The sequence below is a fragment of the Coregonus clupeaformis genome, chromosome 30 (assembly GCF_020615455.1).
Source record: "Coregonus clupeaformis isolate EN_2021a chromosome 30, ASM2061545v1, whole genome shotgun sequence".
Lineage (NCBI taxonomy): Eukaryota > Metazoa > Chordata > Actinopteri > Salmoniformes > Salmonidae > Coregonus > Coregonus clupeaformis.
The window spans coordinates 46,908,686-46,927,836 of record NC_059221.1 but is presented as its reverse complement, the minus strand read 5'-3'; the positions used below and the strand labels follow the sequence as shown (position 1 = coordinate 46,927,836).

General features: G+C 37.5%; 2 protein-coding genes across 2 annotated transcripts; one reads left to right on the top strand and one right to left on the bottom strand.

Moving 5' to 3' along the window:
• Positions 1-1,586: 1,586 nt before the first annotated feature.
• Positions 1,587-3,474, bottom strand: uxt (ubiquitously-expressed, prefoldin-like chaperone). The gene is made up of 7 exons (XM_041858033.1): positions 3,406-3,474; positions 3,113-3,271; positions 2,927-3,008; positions 2,555-2,622; positions 2,353-2,460; positions 2,070-2,133; positions 1,587-1,883 (listed from the first exon to the last, which is right to left on the bottom strand). The coding sequence occupies exons 2-7, from the start codon at positions 3,196-3,198 to the stop codon at positions 1,821-1,823; spliced, it is 471 nt and encodes a 156-aa protein (XP_041713967.1). The 5' UTR covers positions 3,199-3,271; positions 3,406-3,474; the 3' UTR covers positions 1,587-1,820.
• Positions 3,475-15,044: 11,570 nt separating this feature from the next.
• Positions 15,045-19,151, top strand: zgc:86609 (ER membrane protein complex subunit 3-like). The gene is made up of 9 exons (XM_041857076.2): positions 15,045-15,324; positions 15,682-15,870; positions 15,986-16,043; positions 16,126-16,219; positions 16,402-16,506; positions 16,717-16,798; positions 17,312-17,391; positions 17,824-17,906; positions 18,181-19,151. Exons 2-9 carry the CDS (start codon positions 15,722-15,724, stop codon positions 18,307-18,309), a joined length of 780 nt encoding a protein of 259 aa, XP_041713010.1. The 5' UTR covers positions 15,045-15,324; positions 15,682-15,721; the 3' UTR covers positions 18,310-19,151.

The following is a 19,151-nucleotide window of genomic DNA, read 5'->3' as shown; positions in this document are numbered from 1 at the left end:
TTGCTGCCTGAAAGACTGCAAACGTCACCAACTCCATGACGTTTCTTGCTCACCCAGCGTTTAGACAAGGTGGTAAAGTGAGAATTTTAAATGTATCCCCTTGCATTGATTTTACCCATTAGATTTGGAGCAGCAATATTTAGTGAATAATCTGAATCGGTAGAAACCTTGAATATCCCTTGCCATATTGTTTTTCTTTTTCTTACATAGCAGAAAAAAACATTATTTATGCAATTAGGCATGGGCAGGCATATCACAAAGTATAAGCCTATTTGTGGTAGTAGTCAGTGCCTGACTTGGACTGAAATAGGTGCCGGTACTGTTCATATTTAGGTGCAGGAGCTCCACAATACTTTTGAGCTAATATGCTATAAGAGGAACAGGAGCACAAGCAGTGAAACATTTGAGGTGCTGGTACTCAGCTCCAGTGAGCTCCTGCCCAAGTCAAACACTGGTAGTATACTTTTCAGCTTTGTATAACCGTTGTGTTCTTTACAACAATACCATCATTTTAAGATTCAGAGGCCCAGTGATATTCTTTATTTATTGAATGTTTAACTATTAAGTTCTATTAGCTTACATCTTTCTTTTTGACCTTAGGTCACATTTTCTTCAATTGTAAATCTTTCAAATGTATTAAAAAAGTAGGCTAAATATCTTGGCAGCATGAATCTTTCTTGTTCCACATCAAACTAACACCGTATTGGGCACATGATCGTGCATGTGTCCATTTGAGGCAATATGTACCAAGAAAAAAGAAATCTATTTTGAGAGTCAGGTCTTAACATCCAGTTGCCATGGAAACTGTTTCTGGTGTGATGGGGTATCAGTCACAAACAGAGATCCTATGATTTTTTTTTTTTGTTTTAATACAATTGATTATGTTAATATAATAATATATTAATTATGAATATTCCTAATTCTATGGTCACAAAAGGCTTACAGGTATATGATTGGAATAAAATAAAAAAGACATTCATGTGAGTACATGGTAACTTGTCCAACGGGCCAGAATTAAATGAGAGCAGTTTTGTAAAGCGATGGTGACTTGATGGCTTCAAAAGTCATAATTTAACAAGTGATAGTTTAAAAATACATCATTACAAAAGCATAAATGAAGTGAAAAGGTGGATATGGTTCCTGTTGCCGTATAAGTCAAGAGACCAATGTCTCTGTTACTTGAAGAATTTACATTGAACAGGAAAATCCAGTTTCTCAGCATGAGAAACTAGTATAGAGTAATCTGAACGTTCCCTTCACGGCAGCACTTCACCATGCTATTTGAAGATGAAGGTGCTGGTGGCTTTGAAGAGGTGACATTTATATGAGGTACCACACTAAGATCAGGCATGTTCATCCGCGTTTGCAAAATTTATTTTCTTCAATATTTAATTTAGTTATTGATGATGACTTCAGGCATTGATAAGAGAGGTCAGGATACCAAAAATGTGAATATATTTAGGATATATTTGAGATATTATTGGAAAGAGTTGTAGGAATATCATTTGTCAACATAAGGTTTCCTTGATCTCGTAATACAATGCCAAAAAAAATGCATCAAACATAAGCAAGCCACTGAAACTGGGTTAACAGTTTTAAAAACGCATTTCCCATTTTATTTGCCGCAGAATTACAGTTTTACAGCAACTTCTAAACAGCACAACCTGTTCAGGTGCCAAGTTTGTATCAAAGGTTTGTTTTACACCATTTCCATTGAATAAATAAACCAAAGAGCAATGGAAATAATACAGCCTTATCACTATTATGAATGTGATAGAAAACGGATAACTAAAGGTCAGAGCAGACCAGAACTACTGCAGCTAGAGAGCGTCTCTCCTCCTTTTCTCAGGAACATCCGTAAGACCTTGAAGCTCTCTTAATCCCTGTTAGTTAGAAAAACATTTACATCTTTTTTTTTTTTTATCTGCCATTACATTTTGTTGTGAAATATTTCCCACATTGTGTAATATTGTACCATGCTCATAATACCATCATAATAGTTTGCAAGTAGTAAATACTATTGTGAGAGCTAGAATACCATACTTTAAATCATTCACATGCTCACTCACCTCCAACACCATGCGAATGTTGGCTTTGATTTTAGCTGAATCTTTGGTCAACACTTCAGTGTGTCTGTAAAAGGAAATATAATTTATAAGGATTCATTAATTTATAAGGTTTATCCAAGTTGAGAGCTTGAAACATGGGCCTAAATACAATGCTGTTTCATAGTACTGTAATAACAAAACACGTGTGCCCTCTGGTGGCCAATCAGTTTGACAGATGTTTACAAGATACTGTACTAATTACTTCTGTGTGTGTGTTTGAATGGGTATTGCTGGTGCTACTCACGTTGTAAGCTGATTTGTCTTTTTCTCAATGAACTTCAGAGCTTCTGAGTGTGTTAACTCGACGAAAAAGCCATATCCAACAGCAACAAAGATTTTTGACGAGTCTTCCCTGAAACAAAACAACTCAGACAGTCAAGGCCTCAATCAATCACAATAAAAAAAAAAAGTAATATGGACAATTTTCAATATACCTAATCACTTACACATGTGCTTGGACGTAGAAATTACAGCCAAGATCTATCTCTGTTTTGAGTCCCCTCGTCTCTGATTCCTATGAAGACAATTTGTTAGTACGAACAAATGTATGCGCTCACTACTGTAAGTCGCTCTGCTAAATGACAAAAATTTAAATATTCTCAATAACGGGAAAAGCACAACAAAACAACACCCAACATATTTATATTATACAACATTTATGTTATACAATATTTATATGACACAACATAGCTACATTAATATACAGTCTAGAGAAATGTAGAAATGTTGTTGGCCCACTGTTTGATGGTCACATCTATTCATCATGGTGTTGGCAATAGATATCAAATGTAAGTGGGTGCAATGGTGGTAAGCTATACCTTTAGGCTTTCAATGGTATTTTTCAGTTGTAGATATTGAGCCATTTTTTCATACACTCCATCTCTTTGCTCCAATACCCTCCTGTCAGAACATAAAAAACAAATTTGTGCACGTGCCCGAAAATGTTGCACACATCTGAGTTAGCGAATAAAATGACACTAGTCTAAGGAAAATAGACTACTTACTCCAAATCTCGTTTCAACACATCGCTAATAAACGTTTCATACTGCAAGACCTTTTCGTCAATGCTGGTCTTTCCAGCAGGTGTCATTGTGAGAGTCGTGAAATCAATCAGTTGTTGATGGTCTTTCGTACTCGGGAGTCGAGGCAACTTGATTCGGAACCTTGAAAACAAAATGTTCCAAAGTTACCCATATGATGTAGTTAAATCTCTGCATTTGCCTTATTATTGTCAGCTAGCTGACTCTCTATGTTTAATAACATCATAGTCCATCATTTAGTTGTAGCTTTGGCTTACCTATCACAACAGCACAAACAACTGCAGCCATCTCATGTAACCGCTATGAAGCGGGTAAAAGTAACTAAGTACTTCCGGGTCACGGAAGTACGGATTTTTTTTTTTTTTTAGGAAACCTTCAGAATAAGAGTACTGTCCTGTATGCTTTGTAAATTAATAATTTGGGTGAAAATTATGGAAAATGTGCACAATTATCGATATATTTTGTGCAAGTTATCATACAAAGAATAATTTGAAGTATTTCTATGAGATATGTGATTTTTGTGTCGCAGTAAAAATGGGTCCATTCTACTCAGGAGCACTTGTAGTTTCCAAATCCACAGAGTTTACACCAAGAGGAGCTTCACTGCTCATTCTGCGGCCCTTTTTTTTTATTATTGTTATTTTTTTTATTTAGCAGACGCTCTTATCCAGAGCGACTTACAGGAGCAATTAGGGTTAAGTGCCTTGCTCAAGGGCACATCGACAGATTTTTCACCTAGTCGGCTCAGGGATTAGAACCAGCGACCTTTCAGTTACTGGCACAACGCTCTTAACCACTATCAGCCTAAATCCAATCTGGTTTTCATATTGGACATACATATTGCACCGTACACCATTTTCTGTACGTTGTGTCGCAGTAAAAGGGGGTCCATTCTACTCAGGAGCACTTCTAGTTTCCAAATCCACAGTTTTTTTTTTCATTCTACAGACAAACAATATGTTTATTCAAAAAGTCAAGAGAGATGCAATTTGGTCAAAAAAGCATACTTTATTCATAACAAATATCACAGTGAAGTTAATTAATCAAATACTTTTTGTGAAATTGATCATCAACAGTATAACAGAAGTTTCAAATTATATGCAAGATCCTCTTCATCTCATGGGTAGAGTCAGTCCACTGGGCACATTAACATTTACGTCATTTAGCAGACGTTCTTATCCAGAGCGACATGCAAATTGGTGCATTCAATTTATGATAGCCAGTGGGACAACCATTTTTTACTTTTTTTATTGGGGGGGTAGAAGGATTACTTTTATACTATTCCAGGTATTTCTTAAAGAGGTAGGGTTTCAAGTGTCTCCGGAAGGTGGTCAGTGACTCCGCTGTCCTGGCACAAACTGGTTGAGTCAACATTGTTTCCACATCATTTAAATAAAAAAATCTATGCAATCATTAGGGTGCTACTAACTTGTAGCAACATGATCTTACTAGGATAATGCCTCAAAAAATATATTTTATTTGTCTAGCCAAAACACTTGACCTGATGCACGTTTTGGCACCTAAAATGTGTAAAGCCTGCAGCCTTCTCATCATTAGGATAATGTAGATTATGGCTTCAGAAAGTATTCACACCCCTTGACTTCTTTTCCACATTTTGTTGTGTTACAAAGTGGGATTACAATGGATTTAATTGTCATTTTTTTGTCAACGAGTGACACAAATACTCTGTAATGTCAAAGTGGAAGAAAAATTCTAACAATTGTAATAAAATAATAAAAATAAAATAAACACTAATATATCTTGATAAGTATTCAACCCCCTGAGTCAATACATGTTAGAATCAAATTTGGCAGCGATTACAGCTATGAGTCTTTCAGGGTAAGTCTCTAAGAGCTTTCTACACCTGGACTGTGCAACATTTGCTCAATATTCTTTTCAAAATTCTTCAAGCTCTGTCAAATTGGTTGTTGATCATTCCTAGAAACTATTTTCAGATCTTGTCATAGATTTTCAAGCAGATTTAAGTCAAAACTGTAACTCAGCCACTCAGGAACATTCACTGTCTTCTTGGTAAGCAACTCCAAATAGTTATTTTGGCCTTGTGTTTTAGGTTATTGTCCTGCTGAAAGGTAAATTCATCTCCCAGTGTCTGGTGGAAAGCAGACTGAACCAGGTTTCCTCTAGGATTTTGCCTGTGTTTAGCTCCATTCAGTTTATTTTTTATCCTGAAAAACTCCCCAGTCCTTAATGATTACAAGCATACCCATAACATGATGCAGACACCACTATAATTGAAAAGATGGAGAGTGGTACTCAGTAATGTGTTTTATTGGATTTGCCCCAAACATAAAACTGTATTCAGGACAGAAAGTTGCGGTATTTTTTGTTGCAAATAGGATGCATGTTTTTGAATATTTTTTATTGTACAGGCTTCCTTCTTTTCACTCTGTCAATTAGGTTAGTATTGTGGAGTAACCACAATGTTGTTGATCCATCCTCAGTTTTCTCCTACCACAGCCATTAAACTCTGTGACTGTTTTAAAGTCACCATTAGCCTCATGGTGAAATCCCTGAGCAGTTTCCTTCCGCTCCGGCAACTGAGTTAGGAAGGACGCCTGTATCTTTGTAGTGACTGGGTGTATTGATACACCATCCAAAGTGTAATTCATAACTTCACCATGCTCAAAGGGATATTCAATGTCTGTTTTTTGTTCTATCTACTAATAGGTGCCCTTCTTTGCGAGGCATTGGAAAATCTTCCTGGACTTTGTGGTTGAATCTGTGTTTGAAATCCTCTTCTCGACTGAGGGACCTTACAGATAATTGTATGTGTGGGGTACAGAGATAATAATAATAATAATAATAATATGCCATTTAGCAGACGCTTTTATCCAAAGTGACTTAGAGTCATGCGTGCATACATTTTTGTGTATGGGTGGTCCCGGAGATCGAACCCACTACCTTGGCATTACAAGCGCCGTGCTCTACCAGCTCGTCATTCAAAAATCATGTTAAACACTATTATTGCACACATAGTGAGTCCATGTGTGCAATAATATGAATGCTATGGCAAGCCTAAATAAGTTCAGGAGTAAAAATTAGCTTATCAAGTCATATAATAAGTCATATAATATGTTTTTACTCCTGAACTTATTTAGGCTTGCCATAACAAAGGGGTTGAATACATATTGACTCAAGACATTTCAGCTTTTCATTTTTAATTAATTTGTATACATTTCGAAAAGCATAATTCCACTTTGACATTATGGGGTATTGTGTGTAGGCCAGTGATAAAACATCTCAATTTAATCAATTTTAAATTTAGGCTGTAACACACCAAAATGTGGAAAAAGTCAAGGGGTGTGAATACTTTCTGAAGGCACTGTATGCCAGTCAGTTAACACTCCATCTACTGATCACATTATTTCCATTGTTTCTCTTAAGCAGTTAGCTTCTCACCTAGTCACATGCTAATAGTCGGAATTTGTCAACTTCATTATAGGGCAAGCCAATAGTGAAAGTCTGGTATAGAATGGCATTTTATTTCACACAGGAAGCAAACAAGCTAAAATAGTTATTTTAATGTTTTGTAAATAAAATGTAGTCCTAAATTAATCAGTGGGCAGAGAGTTAAAGCTACAGTACAAAAGTGCAGTCTGGATCTGGGTTTTATGGACAAAAACAATCAATAGTTTTTCCTGTAAAGTGCTATATTTGTACCATATAGTGGCCCCATGCAAACCTATTTGACCGCAGTAAAAGTCTAGCAACACGTCCTATGACCTAGCTTTTTGTTCAAACTCATCTATTTTATAATCTACGGACTCTAGGATGTAGACTGGATCCTGGTTTTATGGCCACACAATCGATAATTTTTCCTGTAAAGTGCTATATTTGTACCGTACAGTGTCCAGGCACCCCACATTAAGCTGTTTGACTACAGTAAAAGTCCAGCAACACTTACTATGACCTATCTTTTTGTTCAAACTCATCTGTATGTACAGATAATTGTGTATGGTGCAATATGTATGTTCAATATGAAAAACGTACTGCATTTCAGCTGATAGGTACTCTTTAAGGGCCGCAAAATGAGCAGCGACGCTTCTCTGGGTGTAAACTCTGTGGATTTGGAAACTAGAAGTGCTCCTGCGTAGAATGGACCCGGGACCCCCCTTTTACTGCGACACAACGTACAGAAAATTGTGTACGGTGCAATAGAGCTCGCCAGTTTGTAGTCCTAAAATCCGGAAATGAGTTACCTCTGCTTCTTTCAGCCATCCCTATGGGAAAAATGAACGGGGAAATAATAGGGTTTTGGAATAAACACTGAAAATAAGGTCTGAGGTTAACTCATGCTTAGGAGATCTTATACGTTTTGTTCTATAAGATAATAGCAGTCAGTCAACATGACCTTCATGAAGTATGAAGCCTTTATGTGCTTTTTTAAAAATGACAAATTCTTCATAATTCACAGAAAGTGACGTTAGCTGATGAAGATTATCTCATAGAACAAAACGTATAAGATCTCCTAAGCCTGTGTTTGCCACATACCTTATTTTCGGCGTTTATCCAAAAACCCTACAAAAATGTCCTTAATTTCCCCCATAGGCTTTGGGCCTACAAAAAGACGCCATTACTATTTCTCTCTATATGTATGTCCAATATGAAAAAACTATTACATTTAAGGTGATTGGCCACTTGTCGTGTATTGAGATTATGACGTTGTTAAATGTTTTTAAGTGGAACTGAAAGAATGTTGATTTTAGTATCAAGAGGGAATGTTTTAGTGTAACGTCACATACAACAGACAGGAAGTGTGTTGTAGACAGGGGAGACTGGTGATTGGCCAGAAGAGGGAGCATCTTTTTGCATTGTTTATAAGTAGGGGGAAAAAACGAAGGAGAAGGCAGAACGGCCATTGCAATCTGGGACGCCGTTCTCCAGACACCGCGGGTCTGTAACTTATACTGTAACCTTGTGATATTAATAAAAGCCTCTAATCATTGTGCAGCATAAGCGGACTCTTTGTTGACAGCAATAATTGCCACCATTCACCCGATACGACAAATGGCGCCCAACGTGGGGCTGGTCTGCACCTCTCCTTTGTTTCATTCAGCCGCCGGGCTAACTCGCTTTGAAGCCATGGCCAGACAAGGGTGAGTTTTTCTTACCGCTTTGGAGCTTGTTAGATTGGATCCTGCTTGTGTACACTGGAGGGGTGTACCATACGACCGTGCCTCGTGTGGCGTTATTGCGGTCGACTAGAGTCTGTTATAATATATTCCATGGGTAAACGGCAGGTAATTGGAAGTTTAGAGCATAAAACGGTAGGAATTAAGTATTGAAGGTGTACAATTAAAAACCGACAAATCCGCTTGCACGATAGAATGTGCAGTCGGTGGGTTTTAAAAACTCGGTTTGATGGGGTTTATCTGATTGTGATTATGGTTTGACTTTCGTCCGACGGGGGGTTTGATTGGGTCTAATTTCTCGGTGAAATGGTCATTAATCCACGGTAGCACAAAATGGTAGAGAAATGTTAAAAAGAAAATGGGCAGTGCAGGATGTTTATTTGTGTGGTAGGCCGCAGTTAGCTAAAGGCTAAGGCTAATGTTAATGCTAAATGCTGGAGTGTGGGTCATGCCACATTATACATAGCGGCTAATGCTAATTGTGTTGCGTGCTACATGCTAACGTGTCCTTAGAGGGCCATTGCGATGGATTAAAGCCTCTTAAATTTGTTTGTATGTGGGTGGAATTTCGGTTCTATGTTTTGTGAGCACTGTTAAATGTTGTTTGACTATGAGGGGAAACGGAAATACAGCAGGACTGTTAACCGTCTATTTGGGTTGGGGAGAGGTCTAAGAATCTCCCTTCCACGGTGAAAAAGTATTTTAGAATGTATGCGCATGCGTGTAATTTTGCGACACTACACTACAGAAAGGGGGAGTTTATGGCACGAGATTAGGACACGTTTTGGTTTACGGTACTAAACTACAACACGTTTTTGCTAATGGGTCATATTTCTGTTGGGGGCTGCAGGGAGACAGAGAAACACACAGACAAAGAGAGATTTTAACACGAATCTTATAGTTTTAAAGCGGCTGGTGTTTGAACATGAAACTATTTGTTGAGATGTAGTGAATTTATAAATTAGGTATATGTTGACGTAATGAATTAAATTAAATGACGGATTAAAATAAAATAAAAATGTTTTTGAGCGATCTATTTAGTCCTGAGTTAAATGACGGATTAAAATAAAATACGTAATGAATTAAATTAAGTCTTAGAGCGAATATGAGTGGGGGAATATTGAATATGCTTGAAATAACTCAGTGATTGCATTAACTACTAAAATCTTTTCCTGTGTCTCTGTTCTTTTGTCATATGAGAGGAACGATAAGCGAGAGGAGAGAGGAGATACAGGAAGTGCTGACGTGACATCACGTGACGCGGCAGAGGATCAAGTCAAAAAAGGGTTTGAGACTGGTCTGGTTACAAAATATTTGATGTTATGACAATTTCACATAGGCTTGGCAAATACTATTTCATTAAAAATTGCATTTTGGAGGCTATGTGCATCACTTGGGTTAATTACAGATGTGTTGGGAATCAAGGACTGACATTATTCTGTAAATTTAAGATAATTAGGTGCTTATAGAGCAAGGGGTTATAGAGCAAGGGGTTACAGGCTTTGTTTTTGGGATTGCTTTGAAGTTGACTAACTTACATTTACTTGCATTTGATGGGTTGTGGTAAGATAGCCACCACTAATTGATAAATTGGTGGCATAGGATATAGGAATAAAAATTGGTTTTAATTATTCATGATTTTTAATTGATTTATAAAAAATAAAAAAAAGGTTTATATTAATAATTAGAGGGGGGAAGCCATAGGCTATATAGTCTAAAATAAAATAATTCACGATAAAGGAATATAAAAGGGTTGTTACAATGGGGAAAACGACATCAAGGCTATAAAAGTCATTACACCGATTGATATAGTACAAAATAGTAACCCTTTAACTAAAGTATTGCGAGGTTATCCGGCAAATGAAACAAATGTTGCCCTTCATTCTCAAACAAAAACTGATAAAAGATTCCAGCGATAAGATAAACAAAGCTATAGAGATAAGGCTAAGGGAAGTAGAGCTTAGGGATGTTTATCCTCAGCTTCCAGTGATCATCCAGGAGGGTGATTGTTGCATCAGAGATGAAGGTGAATAATAGATAGAGGACAAGCAGAAACGACAATGAAGATGAATCCAAAACTCCAGAAGGAAGAAAAACCGAGATGTCTGGAAACTAAGAGAAGAATGAGGTTCGAGTTCAGATGAAGACAGCGATAAAGAGGAGACTAAAGGTGCTGTGTATTCAAAAGGAGTTTATCCTACAAGGACTGGCACAGAAGAAAAGTAAGAAGATGATGGAAGATGATATTTCGAGGACAGAACTTAGAATATAAGCTGTTGAAGAATCCTGATATGTCAACAACAAAGAACAGGACGAAGAAACTCTCAGAAAACTCAATCATACAACTGGTGGAGAAGAGAAGCTTTGGTTATGAAGAATCAGAGTGAACCAAATCAACAATCACTGTTACAGCTTCAACTGAACAATATCAAATGCAATTGTACCAGCCAAGGGGGTACCAGGTGTTCCATATCCACAGCCAGTTTCTGGACAGACACAGAATTGGAGAGGAAGAGGACGAGAAGGCTTAGAAGGAGGAGGAAGATTTCAGCTACACTTCCAGCAACTTTCAGAAGACTGTTATAATTGTGGACAGATTGGTTACTTTACCTGTGAGTGCAACAAGTCAGGAGGAAACAACAGAGAACATTTTTAAGGAAGATACAGGGGCAGTCGAGATCACCTGTTAGTGCCTAGAAGATACGAAGGGGGGTGTCAGCTGATAGCACCGATTAGAGAAGAAGAGAAAATAGCTAACAATTGAAGTAAAACAGAGGACTATGAGAAGTGATAGTGAATAGTGGAAAAACTTATCTGTGTTCAGCCTAAAGAGGTTAAACATCTCACTATGTAAAATTAACTAATTAGGATAGGGATTTGAGGTAGTAAAACAGCTAATTACTCTTAGGGAACCAACTGAGCTATGCTATAAGAACTCAAAGAGAAATTAAAATAGACATACTAATATTATAACATATACCTATTGCAGTGTTGGGAAGAGATGCATTGTTTAAATTGAATTGTACAATAAGATGTACACTAGACGACTGTCTGGTAGAAGATATAAAAGTAGGGTTTTTGGGAATCATATTTGCTTCAAAAGATAATATCATAGGAAGGATGATAATATATTAGACTGCCTATTAGACAATCTGTCTGAAAAATAAAGTTAAAAGGGGTGACTGTTATTCTGGGTTACATTCTTACACCAAGAGATTTCAGGCTAGGCTAAAAGGTGTTTAGTCGTTTGCCAAGTCTGTGTGTAAAGAAGTCAGAAGCAGGTGGGGACTTTCCCAATCACATATTCTAAAAATTTGGTGGTAAAGGGATTTTGTGAATAAATCAGTGGAAAAGGTTTTTAAAGGTTAGGAGAAAAGATTAGATTAAAATAAGTTAGGAGAACTAGGTTGAAGGAACTCTAAGACAGTAAGCTAAGTTTCAAAGTTAGTAGTAAGAGAGAGAACAATGGTGAAGGACACTTTAGAGTAGGAAGATCAAGGTAATTGTAGGTGTATTTTTTATAATCAAAAGTTTGAAAGTTAGGGATTAGAGATAGGACTGAGAGTTGGGAAAAAGTGACACTAGTGGTGATAGATGGAAGTACAAGCAAAGACTTCAAATCTTTGGAAAATGGATGAAGTAACTAAGGACATTAACACTTCAGTCTATTAAAACAACAGTGAGAAGCAATTTAACTCTTTCAACATTGATAGTTATTAAAGCCATAAATATATCGCATTTGATTATAAGGGAACCAATAGCTCCAGCACCAATTTTAAGGGAAAAAATACTTATTAGGGTTAGGATGGGGACGTTCCTCCCACATGGAGAGATAATTATGGAGAAGAAGTATACTTATCTAGTGCAAGCATTAGAATTTGTTCCGGTTAAGAATTATTGGTTAAAAGGCTATGTAATTCATAAAGTAACGCTTATAATGGAAGAGTTGAGGTCTGTTGTAGCCTCCACAGTCATTGAGGGAGTTCAGGAGGAGTAGATTACAGTAGCCACTCCAACAGTAGATAATACACAGAGGATAACGGGAACTTTCGCACTAGAAGTAATTAAGGTTGATACATCAACTAAATCAACTACTTTATTGGTAACTTTGGAAGGGATTAATGATACGATGGCAATAGCAAATGTAGGAAGTATGACACCGACAACAACTTTTTTGAAATTAAAGGGGGTAGCAAGAAGGACTCGGGTTTATGTCATAATCCTATTCTGTTTGTTTTCGAGACTGTTCGTCTCGAAGGGGGGATATGTCGTGTATTGAGATTATGACGTTGTTAAATGTTTTTAAGTGGAACTGAAAGAATGTTGATTTTAGTATCAAGAGGGAATGTTTTAGTGTAACGTCACATACAACAGACAGTAAGTGTGTTGTAGACAGGGGAGACTGGTGATTGGCCAGAAGAGGGAGCATCTTTTTGCATTGTTTATAAGTAGGGGGAAAAAACGAAGGAGAAGGCAGAACGGCCATTGCAATCTGGGACGCCGTTCTCCAGACACCGCGGGTCTGTAACTTATGCTGTAACCTTGTGATATTAATAAAAGCCTCTAATCATTGTGCAGCATAAGCGGACTCTTTGTTGACAGCAATAATTGCCACCATTCACCCGATACGACACACTCTTTAAGGAACGCAAAATGTCCAATGACACTCCTCTAGGTGTAAACTCTGTGGATTTGGAAACTAAAAGTGCTGTTGGGTAGAACAGACCCCCTTTTACTTTGACACAACATACAGGGAATTATGTACGGTGCAATGTGAATGTCCAATATGAAAAACGTACTGAACATCGTGCAATACAATGGGCTAATTAACAATATTATTAATATTGTTATTACTATTATTTATTATTAATAGTAGCATTATAAATAATGTGTTGTTATTTGTATTACCATTGTTACTATGATAACTATCTAGTAATCATTACTTGTAATGGTGTTAACAATAATGTCAATGCTATAATATTATTTGTGCTATAAAGGCCTTTCGCTTTTTTTCATGTTTTCATTTTTTTTAAAGTCTGCTAAGATTTCCTTATAAAATGTTACGAATTTCGACTAAATCATTTTTTACCATCTTCATTGCTTGACTTTTATTTTGAAGGTAAATCGCCGAGGTCACAACCTTATTCTTGCTAGGTATTGATGTTAGAACAGAGGGTCACATGCCCATGCATGTACCGGAAACGGAAGTAGCTCTTCTAAACTTTTTAGTTTTTCGACGGTTAGTGCTATCCAAAATCCTTGGGACGTACCTACCCTAAACCCTAACCTTAACAATTAAAAATGTCAACTTCAACAGAGAGGAAGAGAGAGAGAGAGCGAGCGAGAGGCCCAACTCCGCGGAAAATCTGTCTCCCTCCAGCAGGGGGAGATTTTTCGCACACAAAGCAAGGAGTTTTTGTATAGAGGTCAATGCGAGAGTGTCGAATTTGGTGAACAAAAAAAATGTATGGTTTATTTGCTACGTGAGGTTTATTTAATCGAATAGAGGTTTCGTAATGCTTAAATTATTACGAGTGTACTGATATAAGTAGGACACGTGACATCCCGGAAACTTTGAGAAAAAAACATGTACTTTTTATTGGAGTTGTCTGGAGATGGCTATGCACATTCACGGCATGAGGTTAGTAGTGTAGCATCTCTCTCAATTGAATACGTAAGGTATAATCAAAGAGGGGCTATATGTTCGATGGAAAATGAAAGAGGTTGAACTAACCTTCCACAGAGTTGCATTATTTCCCAGAGAATGCATAGCCCCGAGTTGATTATCCCTTTTATACCATGGCTATAATTTAACTGTGTTCATTTGCCGGTAGAAATGTGTTCAACATCCACTGAAGTAGCTAGCAAGTTTACTAGATAGCTACAGTTGTTGCCTTGGTAACCAAACAAATTAATAATAATATGCCATTTAGCAGATGCTTTTATCCAAAGCGACTTACAGTCATGCGTGCATACATTTTTGTGTATGGGTGGTCCCGGGGATCGAACCCACTACCTTGGCGTTACAAGCGCTGTGCTCTACCAGCTGAGCTACAGAGGACCACAACTAGTAACTAGTTTATCTAACCAAAACATCAGTCCTAGTTTTCTTTTATGAAAATCGAATTCAACAGTGCCAATAATGTTTTCAATTCGACTTTTGCTTTCAAATGCAACTCTACTGTGCTGATATACTGTGTTATTTAAGCAATAAGGCCCAAGGCGGTGTGGTATATGGCTAATATACCATGGCTTAGGGCTGTTCTAATGCACAACACAACTCGGAGTGCCTGGACACAGCCATTAGCCCGTGGTATATTGGCCATATATCACAAACCCCCAAGTTGCCTTATTGCTATTATAAACTGGTTACCAACGTAATTAGAGCAGTAAAAATAAATGTTTTGTCATACACGTGGTATACGGTCTGATATATCATGGCTTTCAGCCAATCAGAATTCAGGGCTAAAACCACCCAGTTTATAAAGGGAAATGATGCACGTACTAGAATGCCCTTCAAGCCAATCAGAAACAAGTATTCAACAATGCCATGGTATAAAGGCGATTGGTGTCAACAACCCTCATCAAATATTTAAAAAAATATTACAATAATGAGATGTATCCACCAATCCAAAGAATGTATAGGCGGGAGCTAGACTGCCCACCATGCCACTATGTGGACAACGACTCCCATTGTTAGGGCGGAGAGACAGGTATCTTGTCAGTATATCCATAATCTTTTACTTCAATGGGGGGTAGGGACGTCCCAAGGATCCCGGATAGCAAGGACAATTTTTCGACGGCTGAAACTATATAAATTTGATAATTAATTGGTTGAACTAAAATGAACTATTGAGGATTTGAATGTGGATGCTTTCTATTTCCAGAAGATATATCATATCATTCCGTATAATGACCGTATTTGATAATACGTCAGGGGTCAAAGCGTTATGGAGTTTAAAGGTCATAAGTAAGAGTGCTTGCTTCTCTGGGTGTCGGAGAATCGGACATAAAAAGAAGAAGGTATAAACACGTTATTTGAGCATATGATTCAATGAATATATTAACGTATGTGAAAGATACGGTTGCTGTTTGGATGGTTACACTCACTCCTTTCAATAATCTGTGGTTGGAGACGGTATTTTCTTATTTAATCATTAAAGGAAACCTATTTGGAGTAGCATGCTACATGCTAACTAGCAGCTAGCTAAGTTACAGTACGCTCCCTAGGGCGGTCGTGTCAACTAAAGATCCGAGCCAAAGATAGTAAACCACGCTTACATGACAGCTTAGAACGAGGATGCTATTTGTATAGTGAACTGAGCATCTTACCATCTGTTAGGATAACGTTATTTGTTCAACTGTTTTTTTCCTTCCCAGAATTGTCCTGTAGGTAGGTAGGCTAACCATTTTTACAAACATGGCTGAGTTGCTTCTCGATTCAAGTATCCGAATATGGGTGGTTTTACCAATTGTATTGATTACATTTTGCGTTGGAATTATCCGTCACTATGTCACCCAACTCCTGCAAAGTGACAAGAAAGTTGATCTGGAACAGGTGTCAGACAGGTGAGTTAACTGACTGAAATACTGTTATCCATGGTATGAAAACATTAAGCAAACTGCTGTAACTATGATGACTAAATATGTCTGCTTACTAAAACCTTAAAATTGACTTTTGCAGCCAAGTCCTTCTGCGTAGCCGCATATTAAGAGAAAATGGAAAATACATCCCTAAACAAGTAAGGTTTGCTTCATATTTGTTATATTCTGAAATGTTCTATTCCTAGTGTGTATCAGAGAATAAATGTCTTTTTTTTGCAGTCATTTAACATGCGAAAGCAGTATTTCAATGATGCAGAAACTGGGTTCTTCAAGAAGGTCAAGAGAAAGGTGACTCCCAAAAACCCAATGACTGGTGAGTCAATCTATTTTTGTTCTTCCCACTTTGACAGTTGTAGCCTCTATCTTAGTTCCATTCTTATAAATGAGAACAAAAATAATTTTTATCAGACATGCATTAAAATGGTGTAACTAAAAATAAACAAATGTTTTACTGCTGTGCTAGACACAATTATTCAACAACTCTTCCTTTTTCAGATACCAGCATGCTGACTGACATGATGAAGGGAAATCTGACCAATGTGCTTCCCATGATTGTGATTGGAGGATGGATCAACTGGGCGTTCTCTGGCTTTGTCATCAGTAAGTTCAGCTTGTTAGGGACATTGACTGCCCTGCATAGCCTCAAGTTTGACGTTGAACTTGCAAAATTGGTCCAATAATTAGATAGGAAATAATGCCTACATAATATAGAGTATCCTGACTTTTTTTGGCATATAATTACACCACAGCCACTTACTATTGTATTGAAGTAGTATTGAACACTGTTAATGATAGTTCTTTTTCCCACAGCTAAGGTTCCCTTTCCTCTGACATTGAGATTCAAACCAATGCTCCAGCGTGGAATTGAACTGCTGTCTCTTGATGCATCCTGGTACAGTATTCCATCCATTCAGTTGTCTATTGTTTCAACCAGCCTTTTAATTACACCAGCAAAGCACAAATAGAAACATACTTTGGGCAATTCCAGGGTAATGGAATTACGCAGAAAATGTATACCAAACAAAAAACATTGAAGTTGAACAAACCATAGAACTGAACTCTATGCACAAGGACTACTTCAAACTAATTCCACTGAACATTTTACAAAAATACATTTACAGGAAGAACTGTGCAGATACAAAGTTTGGTAACAGAATACAACTGAGAGAGATTTTACCATAATTCTGTTACCAAATTTTGCATCTGCAGTTTTTCAAGGAAATGTTTTTTTCTCTTTTTTTTACTGTGTAAATTGTTCAAAGTGGTCATTTTGCATAGAGTTGTATGGTTTGTTAAACTTTGAAATCAATGGTTTTTGTTTGGCATCTTGTTGAGGATGTGATTCAGTATATTATCTTGTTGAGGATGTGATTCAGTATATTCTTTTATTTGTAATTGTTTCTAGGGTGAGCTCAGCCTCTTGGTATTTCCTCAATGTTTTTGGACTGAGGAGTATGTACAGCCTCATTCTTGGACAGGACAATGGTAAGCTGATAACGCCAAGTCTTTGCCAAATGAAAAATAATAATAATAGTGTTTTACCTTTATTTAACTAGGCAAGTCAGTTATGAACAAATTCTTATTTACAATGACTGCCTACCCCGGTCAAACCCTCCCCTAACCCGGACGACGCTGGGCCAATTGTGGTGCCGCCTTATGGGACTCCCGATCACGGCCATTGTTGTTCTATGTATATGTTTAATAAGTACGCAGAAAGACTTGGTACTTTGGTGTTAATGTAGAAAACATGTTATTGGAGCTACTCGTTTTAGAACTCTGTTAACAGGATACTGTATCCACCTCGTGAATGCATTTCAAAGTTGTGTTTACTGTTTTTGTCCCAGTTGCAACCCAACTGAGGTACGATACGGCGGGCCCATTTCGTGTTGCATAATGACTGTTGGTCTTGTGTTCCAGCTGCCGATCAGTCGAGGATCATGCAGGATCAGATGACTGGCGCTGCCATGGCCATGCCACCTGATCCTAACAAGGCCTTCAAGGTGAGAAACAATCAGCCTTGGTGCCAGTCTCTCAGCGTTAGCTAGCTGTACGTGAACGATCACCGTCAACCATTAAGCTTTAATGTCTAATCTTGCTAACATACTCTCATCCAAGGTCATTAGGATATGGTTTTGTTCTATCCTGGGGCAATTAGTTATTGTGGAATGATTTTGGATGTTGGACTTACTTAAATCAAGCACATAGAAAGGGGTTGTTTGAGCCAGGTGTCGTACTAGTAGGGGTTTTCTTTTTATGCCTGCCATGTTCTTTCAGAGTGAATGGGAGGCGTTGGAGATTGTGGAGCACAAATGGGCCCTGGAGAACGTTGAGGAGGAGCTGATGTCTCGAGACCTGAACTTTTGTGGGATCTTCAGTCAAGAGATAAAAACCACTATGTTCTAATGAGGTTATTGACTTAACTACTACTGCTGTAGAGCCAGACAGTTTCTGTGATACAGTGTATCATCATGGTTCTCTGAGGTAGTTGTAAAAAATGTCTTCAAATGATTGTGATACCTAAACAGTATATTTTTGGCTCAAGGCAATAAAAACCAATAGAAAGGCAAACCTATTTAACCAAATTGTTCTGACCTTAATTTAATGACTACTAATGCCTATTTGTTTCGTTGTGTGAAAATACTGTAAGTCGAATGTAAATTATGCATGTTCTCAGCTGAGTTTTTTTTGTTGCCTTTCAACTTTTCACTGTTATGCCTTACTGTTATATGAATGCTGAATGAAATCAGTTATCAGCGCATCACACAGATTTTATTTGTAGAAAATAGTTTGGTTGTGTTGATTAATTTCAGACACGTTTCTCCTCTGCACATTTCTGAATCGGCTTGTTCTCTTTGTGTGTGAGAACCTAGGCCTCATCATCTCTGATATTGTCTGCAGTGGTTGTGTTTGTTTTAAGTTATAAGGTTCTTATTAGGAAAATAAATCTCTTTTTTCTACAGCTGTTCTGTGCCCTTGGGGTCTCTTTTTCAGAGGTGCACTGGTGTTACCTGATTAGCCCCCAATACCATGTAAGCATTTTTTAACATCCAAAATCTTGCCTAAACATCCACTATGGCTGTACTGTGTAATTGAATGAGATGTATCCTGTCAATTGGAGCGGATGTTTTTGTATCTGTGCCAGAAGAGGTGGTGATATGGGGAGAGGAGGATGTATTTGATCTGTTCTATACCATCTGATTGCCTGTGAAGATTTAGAAATAAATGAACTCATCTGCAGATCTGAA